Source organism: Fistularia commersonii, chromosome 32, assembly GCF_037954325.1.
Source record: "Fistularia commersonii isolate RoL2024-O1a breed Wild chromosome 32, RoL_Fcom_v1.0, whole genome shotgun sequence".
Taxonomy (NCBI): Eukaryota; Metazoa; Chordata; class Actinopteri; order Syngnathiformes; family Fistulariidae; genus Fistularia; species Fistularia commersonii.
The window spans coordinates 8,987,457-9,000,971 of record NC_141315.1 but is presented as its reverse complement, the minus strand read 5'-3'; the positions used below and the strand labels follow the sequence as shown (position 1 = coordinate 9,000,971).

Here is a 13,515-nt window from a genome sequence, read left to right as displayed (position 1 = left end):
AGTGTATATAGATTTGTTGGTTTTGCGTTCATAAAAATATGATGTTATATATTGCTAAATATAAATAAAAGGAACATTTAAAGAACACAATGTAACTCCAAGTCAATCACACTCGTGTGAAATCAAACCGCCCACTTAGGAAGCAACACGAATTCATTTGGACTTGTTTTAAGGACGTTACATCAGCCTGGAGTGTATTTTTCCACTTAAATTTTGAGGGTGACACCAAATCCAGACCTCCATGAGTGAATAAATTTGATTTCCATTGAAAATTTTTGTGCGATTTTGTTGTCAGCACATTCAACTACATAACAAACAAAGTATTTCAGAAGAATATTTCATTCATTCACATCTAGGATGCATTATTTTAGTGTTCCTTTTAGATTTTTAATTTTTAAATATCCTAACACTATAGGCCCTGTGTGTGTGTGTGTGTGTGTGTGTGTGTGTGTGTGTGTGAAGAACAGAGGACAAATTTTCTACCCATTTGTTTAGAAGAAATGTAAGCTCATTTTAACCACTAGGGGGCGCTAGCGAGCCGCTGCTGTAAAACACAATGACCGCAGACAGGATTCTGTTGCCTACTTGACCCTTTCGGAGGTATTTTTATTCTAACAATGTAATTACAATCCTTTTGTTTTACAATAACAAATCATAAAAATATACAAAACAGAAAAGTGTATATACAGGTGACACCGTCTGCGGATACGCCGGTAAAATCTCTGTCAGAAATGTAAACAAAGGGGGAGCGGATATTCCAGAGTTTTCCCCGCGCCGTCAGAGGAGGCTTGATTGACAGACGTCCGACAGGAATAAACCACCGCCCTGTGGCGGCAGGATGAGTCCGGCTGATTTTTTTAAAGACAAGGGTCCGAAAACACATGAAGAAGACCATCTGTTTCGAAGAAGAGGCCACTTTCTCCCGCACGGAAGGGAATCTCAAACTGCCGGTCTCGGGGCCAAATCTGGGTAATCCTGAAATGTTCATACACGTATAAGTCGTTTAAAAGGTGCATGAGGGCAAAATCTCAATTCAGAAGTTTGCTTGAAAACCTCAATTAGTCAGAAATAAACTGAAATCAGACCCAAGTGATAACAGATGGATAGAAACGTGGCCACAAATTAGCCAAATGGAATCAGCCCAACATACGGAAACATATACGTTATCTGCCGGAGATCAGAAACATATTGTTTTTATCATTATTATAATTTTTTTACAGCGACCCGCCCCAGACAATATGAGTTTGAGACCCTCCTTCAGTTGTTGGTGGCATTAAAAAAAAAAAAAAAAACTACAAAAAACTACAAATCTGTTAAAAGTGCTTCTGTATCCCACGTGCATACCGTATGTTCAGAGTAAGACATGTTGGATTGAGTTAAGACGGCTAGTGAAAGCGACATGTGTGTGAGGACGTGTGTGTGAGGACGTACTCTTGTAACTCGCAGTCGGACAGGATGGGCGCGCAGGGACGGACGGAGCGAGGCTTTGGACTGCTAAAATGAATCGGTTTCCGTTTGTGGTGAATTTTGATCGGGAGCGCGGCGAGTCGGAGGGTTTTCTCCGCGAATCCCGAAATTCGATGCAGCTAAAAGAAGGCCGTGAGTTTTTTATTTTCTTTGATTAAATGAGCATTCTCGGCCATTTTTCAGAATTTCCCGCGGATATTTGCGGATGGATTCGCTAAGACGAACCTCCGAGTCACGTTCACGCGCTCCGATCCGAATCTACGTCGTCGGGACGACTGACGGGGATACAAACGTAGCTTGATGTGCCGTTTACGGATGAATTCAAAATGAAAATGAAGTACAAAGAAAAAAAAAAGAAAAAACAATACAGTATTCCAACCTGAGGAAGTCGATCTAACGTGCACAGCAAGTACCAAAGTAAGATGGGGTCGCGGGGGAGCTCTTAGGATATCTTTATTTCCACCAGCGTGGAAGTAACGTGTTTTTTTTTTGATATCGGGAAAAATAAAAAGGACAGAACATCAATTCGACATGCAGGGGGGCGACTGATGAAATCGTCCTGGGAGGTTCTTCCAGGCCTCCTGCTGGAAGGGATAGGAAATAGTGCAATATCAAGCGGATAAACTCCATGGGTGGGCCCGACGGGACGACGCCGGGTCCTTTTCTTGCTCATTTTTGACGACATTCGGCGATTCGTAAACGCCGCTGATTGCATAGTCGCTCGTTTCTCCTATTTCTCGTTTTTTTTTTAGGGAGCAGCGGCCGTCGGAGCGCATTCCATATGGAAATAGATCGACAATTTACAATTTCATTTGCAACAATTTAATAGGAGAGAATTCAATAAATCTCATTTTTCTATCGGGTGATATTCGAGTCGCTCTTTGGTCGGGAGAGGTTCGGTATTTTGATACAAACCAGGGCGAAAAAGCCAAAAACACCTTGCGACTTATTTAATAGCGTTAAATGATATCAAAACAAACTGTATTTAATGGAGAATTTCCAGTGTTTCCGGATGATTTGCCAGCGGTGTGCACGACTCAGGGCACGATTTCACAGTTTAACAACATGCTAATAATAGCAACGACAGAGAGTAGCGTGAACTGCTAGTGCATTTTTGCAGTAACTATAAATCACTGCAAAAATGTGCATAATGTAAAAAAAAATGTCCTTTATTAACAGGATATTATATGTACCGTCTAATATCGGTAGAACAGCAGCTTTCAATGGATCTTGAAGGGAAATCCTTTTTTAGATGAGCGCTGCATTTTACACAAAGGGTTGTGTTAGCATAGCTTTGCCAAAACTAATCATCTGGTTAAGTTGACCGACCGTCACAGATGCTAGTTAGGGCCGATGCTAATTAACGCCTAACTAAACTCCGCTGTCGACATCGGCGGTGCGGCCGAGGTCGCCGAGAAACAAAAACGTCCGCTTCGGTTCGACCTTCATCCCTCCCAAAAACACCTCAAATATTACAGAAAAACTGCGGGAATCGATTTTCAAATTTAATTACAAAATAAGGCAGGTTTGACAATAATTAGTGCAGCATAAACTCCTTGAAGGGATTTCGCAAACAAACCGAGAAAGCCAACCGTCGGTGACGATCCCTGTGGTTCAGCTGTGGAGGCGGATGCGCTCGACTTCTCTGTGGGCGTCACGGACCTCGAGCTCGAGACCCCGCCTCCCGCTAGTTAGCTTAGCACGACAAATGACAGTCCACGGCAAGTATTAGCCTTTCCTCCATTAAAAGCAATCAAATACACAGTCCAAATAGTTCTGAAATTGTGAAGTGAAATCATGAGACAGGGTAATAGCGAGAACACGACATAGCCAAACGCTTGTCCCGATTAATGTAAATGTGTCTTGAATATCAACAGTGTGTCGTGATTTTGTACTATTACTTCACGTGCCACGAAAAAAAACCAAAAAAAAACTCGGAATGTGTGCGTGATGACTTTTGACCGAGGTAGGCGAACACTTAACATAGCTAAGATTCCCGGTGCTAAGCTTACTAGCGGGAGGCGGGTGCCTAGCTCTGCGGTGCACACACAGAGAACAGGAAAGCGTCTAACTTATTGTTTTTTTTTTTACAATCGGAAAGGTGGCGAAACGCCGAAATTCCACCAAGTGGGGGAAAAAAAAAACAAAAAAAACAATCAAGCCGGATTGGTGACATTTTAAAATCAAGGAAACTCAACAGCCGTTTGTTATACCGTCGACTCTCGGAGGTTTGCCTGCAGGGTCAGGAGGAATTGACTTGGGGAAGAATGTAGTAAAACCTCATTTGTAATTTCTACAGGTACAACCAGGATGTTTGGCTCAGGAGGTTCGGGGCCGTCTTCGGCCTCCGCTTGACGAGTCTCGGGATCGAGAAGCTGCCTTTTCGCTAAAGTTTCCAAAGCGGCCTGTTCCATCTCCTCCGCGAGGCGCTCATCGCTCCCGTAGAGCACTCCCATCTTTAGCGCTAGCAAACCTTCTTTTTCAGGCGGATCTTCCCCTTCGTCCTTCCTCCCCGGCCTCTTGCGGCGGTACATATAAGCGGCGTGGCGTACGCCGCGTCTCAGCAGGTGCTGGCGGTAAGCCCTCTGGATGACCGCGGCGGCCCGACCCTCCTCTCTGAGCCGCACGGTCGTGGTAATCGGCGCGAAGGAGTCCGAGGTGGGGTTGTTCAGGATGAACTTGGCCTCGATGCTTTCCCGCATGGCCATCATTTCCACCGTGTCCCCCAGGACCATCTGCGTCACCGCCAGCAAGATGTCCACGCAGTGGATCCGGTCGCCGGTGACGAGCGGGAGGTCCATTTCGATCAGGCGAAGGAGGTTGGGCTTGGCCACCCGGAGAGGCTCCTGCAGGGCGTCGCAAAAGTCCGACAGCTGGCTGTACTCGATGAACTGAGTTCCGTCCAGGTCGAACCTTTCCCACGTCTCGTTGAACATCTCGAAGTCGTCCTCGCACAGCGCGTCGCCGCTCTCCTCCTGGGCCACGCTGAAGTTCTCCAAAATGATAGCGATGTACATGTTGACCACCACCAAGAAGGAGATGATGATGTAGCTGCAGAAGAACATCATGCCCATGCCCGGGCTGCCGCAGTTGCCCCTCACTTCCGTGCCCGGGTTCTCGAAGTCCGGGTCGCAGTCCGGCGCCTCCCTGTTGAGCATCGGGAGCAGGAGCCCGTCCCAGCCGGCCGACGTCGTGATCTCGAACAAGCAGATGATGCTGCCGCCGAACGTCTCGAAGTTGAAGATGTCGTCGATCCCGGCTCCCTTTTTGACATAGGCGAAGTTGGACATGCCGAATATGGAGAAGATGAACATGATGAGGAAGAGGAGGAGGCCGATATTGAACAGAGCGGGAAGTGACATCATGAGAGCAAAAAGAAGCGTCCGGATGCCTTTCGCTCCTTTAATTAGACGCAGAATCCGGCCAATCCTGGCCAGCCGGATCACGCGGAAGAGCGTCGGCGACACAAAGTACTTCTCGATGATGTCGGAGAGCATCGTGCCTGAAATGCAAAGGACGCAGCCGGGAGTTAAAAAGCGGGGAAAACCAAGCCTACCGATAAAGCCGAGACGTTCCTTTTTAAAATACATCCTTCTATGCTGATGATACCCATGTATTTCTTTTTTTTGAACATTTATTAGAACAGGTTCCTTAACATAGTCATACACATTCTTACAAAACCTCATAACAAGATATACATTATACAATAATCTTTGTAGGTCATTTATTTCCTCAATAGCAAGTGAAAAATAAAATAAAACTAAAAAAAAAAAACACAAACACAAAAAAACATCTAACTCAGTCAAATAGAGATAATATCTTCAACTCTCCAAATACACTGCTCAAAAAAATGAAAGGAACACTTAAAACACACATCCTAGATCTAAATGAATGAAATATTCTTATGAAATACTTTGCTCTTTACGCAGTTGAATGTGCTGACAACAAAATCACACAAAAATGATCAATGGAAATCAATTGTATCAACCTATGGAGGTCTGGATTAGGAATCACACTCAAAATTAAAGTGTAAAAACAAACTCCAGGCTGATCCAACTTTGATGAAATGTCCTTAAAACAAGTCAAAATGAATCTGTGTTGCTTCCTGAGTGGACACTATGATTTCACACAAGTGTGATTGACTTGGAGTTACATTGTGTTGTTCAAGTGTTCCCTTTATTTTTTTGAGCAGTATATTTTTTAATGGGTGCCCATTTGTCAAGATGTAGGTCTGTCTGACGTCGTAAGTTTGCTGTTATGCGTTCCATGCAGTTTCCATCCTTAAGTCTCTGACGCCGCTGGTCCAGGGTAGGTGGGTGGGGTTTGAGCCAGTTTACTGTGATCATTTTATGTGCAATTAATAGAAGAACTCTAAGCGTAAACACCTGGTTTTTCCTTAGGTCGCTTATTGATGCTGTACCCATAATAAATTGCTGTGGATCAATTGGTCTGTTTAATTTTAAAATCTCACTTATTTGTTTTTTTTTAACCTCTTCCCAGAATTTCATCAGTTTAAAATAAAATAGTTTGAAATACAGTTTAAAATACATCCTTCTATGCTGATGATACCCGTGTATTTCTGACTGAAACCCGGCAAAGACGTCTCTTCATTCCTTACTTGAACATCGCGATTAGCGAAGGAGGACCCACCTGCGATCGAGAGGATGACCACCACAAAATCGAAGACGTTCCACCCGTTGGTGAAGAAGTACTGCCGCAGGGCGAAGAGCTTCAGCATGCACTCCCCGGTGAAGACGGTAATGAAGGCCAGGTTGACTTTGAAGAGAAAATTCTCCTTCTCCGCGCTTTGGTTATCGGTTTCCACCATCATGGTCACCATGTTCAGGCAGATGAGCACCATGATGAAGATGTCAAAGAACTGCTGACTGATCAAGTCAAACACCATTCCCTGGATGGGGTTCTGAAAGGGAAGGGAAACACAAATCCCCAGGGGTCACTTGGCCTGTTCACACCATCGGTGAGGAGAAAAGGTCAGTGCAGAGGTCGCCGATGACAACGCCATGCCACGCATGCTCAGGCGACTTGGTATCGCTTCGGTTCCCCCCCCGTGCTTTTTCAACGTCAAACACTCGGATTCCGAATGTTTTTACCCGCATTGAAAAAAAGAAAAAAAAAAAAAATCATACTGTCGGACGCGGGATCGGCTTCTGGGGCTTCTTGGAGCCGAGTTTCTTCATGGCCTCGTAGTATTTCTTCTGCTCCTCCGTCATGAAGATGTCCTTATCTCCAAAGTGCAGGGACACAACAAGGCAAAGCTGATTATAGGGTTTAAAATAACGTGAATCACAAAACCGTCCACGAGCATCTGCGGGACGGGAGTGGAAACGTTTTTTCCATCTCTATCAATGACGTTAAAAGGGTCGGAGAACTCGCGGCATCCGTGACTTATCTTCCTCTTCTGCTGGTTGAAGTTATCGATGATGACGCCGATGAAGAGGTTGAGGGTGAAGAAGGAGCCGAAGATGATGAAGATGACAAAGTATATGTACATGTAGAGGTTGATCTCGTACGACGGCTGCTCCTCAACCTGGGGAAGGAGATCAAATATGCCCAAACTATCTTTAGAGTGTCCTTTCACCTGGAAAACTGCAGATTAGTACCTAAGAAAATATGAATATATCAATGAATATATTAATTACAGTATATGACAGTATCACTATTGGGTGTATCCGATAAAACCAGAATGAAGTGTGAACACTCATTGTTCAGGACTTTTTACTGCACTGATGTCCCAGATCAGGTTAGGCACCAAGTTAGGCTATGCAGTGTGTGTGTGTGTGTGTGTGTACGTTTGTGTATGTCTTTGTTGAAAAAAAAAACAAAAAACTCACTAACCCAAGCTTACTGTTCTGTATATTTCCTGTGCATTGTGTATTTGCAAGTGTATTTGCAGTCCTTATGTCCTCTATTGTAAGTCGCTTTGGATAAAAGCGTCTGCCAAATGCAATGTAATGTAATGTAATGTTCAAAAAATACCTACTTTTTCCATATTTTGGCTATTTCGTGCCTGTTATTGGATAAAAACAAGTGGACCCGCCTGCTTAACGCCATTTTGGCCCACGATGGGCACCGAGGGACGCAGACATGTGGTTTCCACCGAAACATTTCCGCCGTAGCGGCGCGAAACCAAATCTAATATCGCCCCTGTGTGTGCACATAAACGAAGAAATGCACGTACAGTGTCATATTTCGAGTACCTCTCTCGAGTCCACAGCCGCATACATGATGTCCATCCAACCCTTGAAAGTAGCCTGCAACGATAAATGTTTACGATAAACGCGTTAAGAGACGCACAAACACAGCATTTGCCCTTCTGGAGTGTACTCACGATCTGGAGCAAGGACAGGTAGCCCTTCCCGACGTTGTCGTAGTTGACCTTGATGTTGACCCAGCGCGCCTCCTGCGTGGCTTCTCTCAAGGCCATGCATTCGCTGTGGTTGTTGACCTGGCTGATGGGGAAGATCTCCTCCGTGGTGGTGTTGACGCAGCGGTAGAACTTGCCGGCGAACAGGTTGACGCCCATGATGCTGAAGATGAGCCAGAAGATCAGGCACACCAGGAGGACGTTGAAGATGGAGGGGATCGCTCCGATGAGAGCGTTCACCACCACCTGGCCGAAAGCGAAGCAGAACGGAGCGCAGATTCAACCGCTTGAAACTGCGCCGTGAACCCTTACGCGAGTCCGCAACGTGCCTTCGAAGTCATACCCTTACCTCGGCGAGCTCTGGTCCGGCCGGCGAAAGCATGCATTCAGCAAACGAGGTAAAAGGAAAGCCGGTCAAGTTAGTATGTAGAGCTCGGTATGCTTCGCGCCGGTGAGATTAAAACCGACGTGCAACAATAAGCCCTTGCAAGAAACAAAACAAAACATACCCTCATCCCTTCAAATCTTGACAGCGCTCGGAGTGGCCTCAGCGCCCTCAGGGTTCTGAGGGATTTTATTGGTCCCAGTTCAGAGAAGCCCAGCCAGTTGGCAACTAAACTAATCAGGGAAATCTGTGGCAGAATCAAAACATTTCCTCTTCAAGCGTTACCGTTTATCCCTCGGTTTATCCGCCGACGGGCTTTCCGGACTTACGTCGACGATGAAGAAGTCCAGCCAGCACCAGGCGTTGGTGAAGTAGGTCTTGAACCCGTAGGCGATCCACTTCAAGAGCATCTCGATGACAAAGACGTAGGTGAACACTTTATCTGAAAACTCCAGGATGGTTTTGATCGTTCGACGTCGTTCTATGTAGATGTCCTCAAAGGCCTGCCGGGAGAGGACGGTTTAAGAGGCGAAGGCGGGCAAACGTCAATATCTCTTGCGCGAAACGACGCCACCCACCAGAGCCCCGCTGCTGAGGAGGATCATGAATATGATGAAGGTCTCAAACCAGTCGTGTTCCACGATGGTGAAACAGGTCCTGCGGAGATTCCACCATTTCTTGCCTTTTCCTTGGGTGATGTCAACAGTGAGACAAGGCCAGCGCCTCACGCAGTCTGAAGGGGAGGACGAGTCAGTCACACGTGGAGAATTCCAAACATTCGCTCTGCCATTCACACCTTCGGACAGCTTCGAGTCTCCGGTGAACCCGCCGATGGAAATGGGTCCGTGTCAAAAGACGGCGAGGAGACCCGCAGACTGGGTTCGTACGCTTCTTCATTTACACTTCCCCTCCGGGTGTCGATATCCCACAACCCGCCCCCGCGGCGCAAGACACCTACTCTCGGTGAAGCAGGCCTCCGGCTCCACCGGCTCTTCTTCCTCCTCTTCCTCCTCCTCGGGCTCGGGCTCGGGCGGCTGGTAGTCCACGGTGCTGCACACCGTCGACTCGCCGTCTTCCAGAGCGCCCATCAGCTGGTCGCCCACGACAGTGACAAAGATAATCTCTCCTCAGTAAAAACCCGATGTTAAATACCGACCTTGCGTTAAGACGGTTCAGAAAAATAAAAAAATCAGGCGCTGGTTCAAGGGTTCGACTCACTTTGACGTTTAGAAGCATCGTCGTCGTCTCCTCGAGGCTTTCCTGAGGGAGCAGGCAAAAGGAGGAGGTCAAGAGATATCTTGAAAATCAGCAGACAGACGGACGGACTGACTGACACGCCTGGTGAAGTTGGAAGGATACGCTTGAAGCAAAGATCAAAAAGTATGAGGTCCATCTCGAGTCCGGACACACACACACACACACACACACAATTTAGGGATCCTTTTTAGAAATTTGCAATTGCAAAAAGACGTAGCCCAGCTGTAAATCAACTGTAAATGATTAACATTACAGTGATCCCTCGCTATAACGCGGTTTACTTTTCACGGTTTTGCAACTTCACGGCTTTGCATGGTGCATTGTGTTCTGCATTCTGATTGGCTAAAAAGTCACTCCGCTTCTTCTCTACCTGTGCGTCAATAACGTTGCAGTTTAATATGTACACGTACGTAAAACAGCTTGCCAAATTTACACTACGTACGTGCAAATTCTCTTGCAATTTCGAGTTTCTCTAAAACCCATAATGTTGACAAAACTGCCCAAAAGGCAGCAGAAGACGCTATCTATTGCAGATAAAGTTAAACTTCTGGACATGCTAAGGGAAGGTAAAAGCTATGCGGCTGTAGGTCGGCATTACGGAATTAATGAATCTTCCGTTCGTTCCATAAAGAAGGAAGAAAAAAACATAAGGACGACAGCAGCGATAAGTTTTAATAAGGATGCAAAAAGGGTTGCAACTGTCCGCAACAAGACCACGGTATGTGTTTTTTCACAATCATTTTTAATTTTCTCTCGTTTAATCCAATTACTCGGGTTGCGGTGGGCGGTGCTAATCTCCGCAGTTTGAACCCTTCTGTTCACATTGATGATTAAAATTATTATTTGACAGTACAGTACAGAAGTTATTTGTTGACAAAACGTTTCTAAAGTACAGTACTTTTATTTGTGAAACAAATGATTGAGCCTGTAAAATGGTTTGTTCTTTCTTTTCAATGTATAATAGAGTATTTAATTGTATAATAATTGTAAAAAAAAAATAAAGGTTTCTACTTCATGGATTTTGCCTATCACGGGTTCTTTTTGGAACGTAACCCCCGCGAAAAACAAGGGTATACTGTATATACCATGTACAAATTGTTCATTTATTTATTATATCTGCATCTGCTGCTTTTTTAACCTCTTTCCAGTTCGAAGCAAAACTGCATTTCTTTGCCACGTACTTGCGTGTAATATCAATCGAGTTGAATCAAACCTCAAAAAAACGTGGTTCCGTTTCTTCTGAATTTTAATCAGATATTTCATTGATCACTTCTTCTTACGCGGTTACTTACGCAGTCGTGTTCCTCGTTATTCTCATCTAAAATGTCCGAGTCGTTTGCATCGTCGCCGTCCTCCTCGTCATCCTCGCCGAGGTTCTCGAAGTCGGACTCGCCGCGGGCGATCGGCACGCTGACGCTGAACTCTCCGCCCGTGACGACTCCGGAAGGCGAGCCTTCCACCACGCAGTTGGAAATCCCATCGGCCAGTTTGGAACCGTGACCGATCTCCAGGTGGTTCATTTCCATTTCCTCCATTTTGGGCTCGTGGTCGTCCTTCCCGCCGCCGCCGGCCTCCCTGTCCAGCATCCCCAGGATGGCTCGCAGCGCGAAAGCTTTGAACCAGTCCATGCCACGCGTGATCCTGCCGATGGCGATCTGGAGGTTGTTCATCTCGCCGTCGTCGTCTCCCGCCGAGAGGTTGTCTCCACTGAAGGAGCTGAGAAGCAAGGCCAGGAAGAGGTTCAGTACCTGAGGAGAGAAAGGCCTCGGTGAGAGGGGCCTCACATGTTCAACAACAAACTCAAGAGGCTTTCCCCCTTAATGCACAGATGTAGAATTTAAATATCGTATTTTCCGCACTATAAGGCGCGCCTAAAAGCCTTCGATCTTCTCAAAAACCGACAGTGCGCCTTATAATCCAGTGCGCCTTATATATGGATCAATATTGAGCCGCGAGAAGTCTCGCTAGCGCTGACTCAATTTTCTCCCGTAGAAGAAGAAGTGCACGGTGCATGGGATATATGACTGCGCAAAGCGTGGATTTTCATTTCCATTCGTATGTGTGTCTACAGACCCCAAAATGGCTCCTTTCAAGAGACACGCTTACGATGTAGAGTTTAAACTCAAGGCGATCGGTCAAGCAGCAGAACACGGGGATAGAGAAGCGGCTAGAGAATTCGACATTAACGAATCGTTGGGGCGAAAGTGAAGGAACCAACAAGATGACCTGCGCCGAGTAAAGAAGACTAAACAGTATTTGAATGACGGCAACAGTGCTAGCACGGGAACTTAATATCAATTAATTTAGGGGCTTTCGTTTGATGAAACGCTTTGAACTGTGACAAATAGAGGTGGAAATACATTGTTTTCAATGAAGGCGGCGCAAATACCGGTAAGAGCTACCGGCACATACGGTACTGTATTGTGAATGCACTAACTTGTTTTGGGAGTGAACAGAGTTGTCAGAGTGTTGGTTCTATTGATTCTATTAATACAGTTTGACTGACTGACTTATCTGACTGTTTTGTTGACACTCCCTTTAGCGCAGCTCCATTTAATGGATGCATAACGCAACCCCAGCTACTACTGTAGCTTCTATGCGCCTTATAATGCGGTGCGCCTTATATATGAAATTCTTTTTAAAATAGGCCATTCATTGAAGGTGCGCCTTATAATCCAGTGCGCCTTATAGTGCGGAAAATACGGTAAACTTGTCCCGACCTTGCAGTCATTCAGATCTACCAAGGGGGGCGCCAAAGATCACCTGGAAGCGCGTCTGCTCCGAACTCGTCTGGGTGTGAGAACAATCTCGATTGTCCGAAATGGCGATTTTTAACATTTCGCCGACTTCACCGATGACTAAAATGGGATGTTGTTGACCGTCGCTAATCTCGTACATCTGTAAATATGTTGTCTTCCTCCTTCAGCAGACGGGGCTATTTTTAGTCCCGAGAGCCTCCGAGTCAATTTCGCGGTTCCTGTTTCCCAGGTTTAGCGGGAGATCATGGTTACACAAGCTGCGGGAAGGCTCATACTACGGGGGGTGGGGGAGGTGGAAGGGCGGGGGGGTGTCGGAGCTGCAAACCAGAAATGAAGGGGAAACGATGAGCTGCGGAAAAGTCAAGCAAGGACGCGGAGGAGCCGGGATACAAATGCAATGTGTTTAGTTTTTTTTTTTTTTTAATCAATATAAAGAGAGAAAAAAAAAAAAAAACGGGGTCCATTTGGACATTTCAATGCAAAAATCGATATTTCGGTCATCGTTCTCACTCGATCATTATTTCACACCCTTTTCGGGCATTTTAAGCTCTTTTATAATCCTGCTCGTTTCGTTTGAGTGCATATTTGCAATCCGTGAAGCGCTTCGAATTGGCCGCGTAATTAAATTTACCTTACCTTTGCCTTGCCTAATGTGTGAATAAGTGAGCTTTGGAGGCGCTGCTACAGGAGCTAGGCTAGCTCCTGCGGCTACCTATATTCCCACCTTCGAGCTAAGCTTTGCTAATTGGCTAATGGCATTAGAGGGGTACCAATCTTGTGATCCGACGCTTGGCGAGGGCGGTGATAACGTTGAACTTTGAGATTTCTTACTTGACTTCCCTGACCCCCGATATCGCCTACGATCACGCTAAAAGTTAATTGGTCAAACGAGACCCGGAGAATTCGGGGGCCCCCCTGACCCCGGAGTTCGCCGAAGTCGGCGAGCAAAGTATGATCAAAACACGTCGCCGGGAACGCAGGTTAAATCCCCGGGGGAGCTTCACATGGCCCGTCACCGATGGGGCAACGCGATTACCTCTTTATCAATTACATTTAAATCCGCGATCAAATTACTTTCCTCAACACCCAGTCCCTCCTGCCACCGGAGCCGCGCTCCCTCAGCTGTCTGAGTTTGTTCCCACAGTGGCAGCGTTCCTGCCTGAGCCACATCTTAGCACATACTCAAGGTCAGAACCACTGTTTGGTGTCTCAAGTCATTAGATTTAAATAGAACCCGACCACCCAACCCACCCGCTGCGAAG

General features: G+C 46.2%; 1 protein-coding gene across 1 annotated transcript in view; it reads right to left on the bottom strand.

Moving 5' to 3' along the window:
* Nucleotides 1-585: 585 nt before the first annotated feature.
* scn4aa (sodium channel, voltage-gated, type IV, alpha, a) overlaps nucleotides 586-13,515 on the bottom strand; it is a 31,124-nt gene continuing 18,194 nt past the window's right edge. The window contains exons 16-27 of the mRNA XM_086139718.1: nucleotides 10,787-11,242; nucleotides 9,456-9,497; nucleotides 9,196-9,328; nucleotides 8,816-8,970; nucleotides 8,567-8,740; nucleotides 8,362-8,484; nucleotides 7,817-8,098; nucleotides 7,686-7,739; nucleotides 6,878-7,015; nucleotides 6,615-6,719; nucleotides 6,118-6,388; nucleotides 586-4,969 (exon numbers count right to left, since the gene is read on the bottom strand). Of these exons, the coding sequence (XP_085995844.1) occupies nucleotides 3,675-4,969; nucleotides 6,118-6,388; nucleotides 6,615-6,719; nucleotides 6,878-7,015; nucleotides 7,686-7,739; nucleotides 7,817-8,098; nucleotides 8,362-8,484; nucleotides 8,567-8,740; nucleotides 8,816-8,970; nucleotides 9,196-9,328; nucleotides 9,456-9,497; nucleotides 10,787-11,242 (3,228 nt within the window). The 3' untranslated portion in view covers nucleotides 586-3,674. The remainder of the gene's footprint in view (nucleotides 4,970-6,117; nucleotides 6,389-6,614; nucleotides 6,720-6,877; nucleotides 7,016-7,685; nucleotides 7,740-7,816; nucleotides 8,099-8,361; nucleotides 8,485-8,566; nucleotides 8,741-8,815; nucleotides 8,971-9,195; nucleotides 9,329-9,455; nucleotides 9,498-10,786; nucleotides 11,243-13,515) is intronic.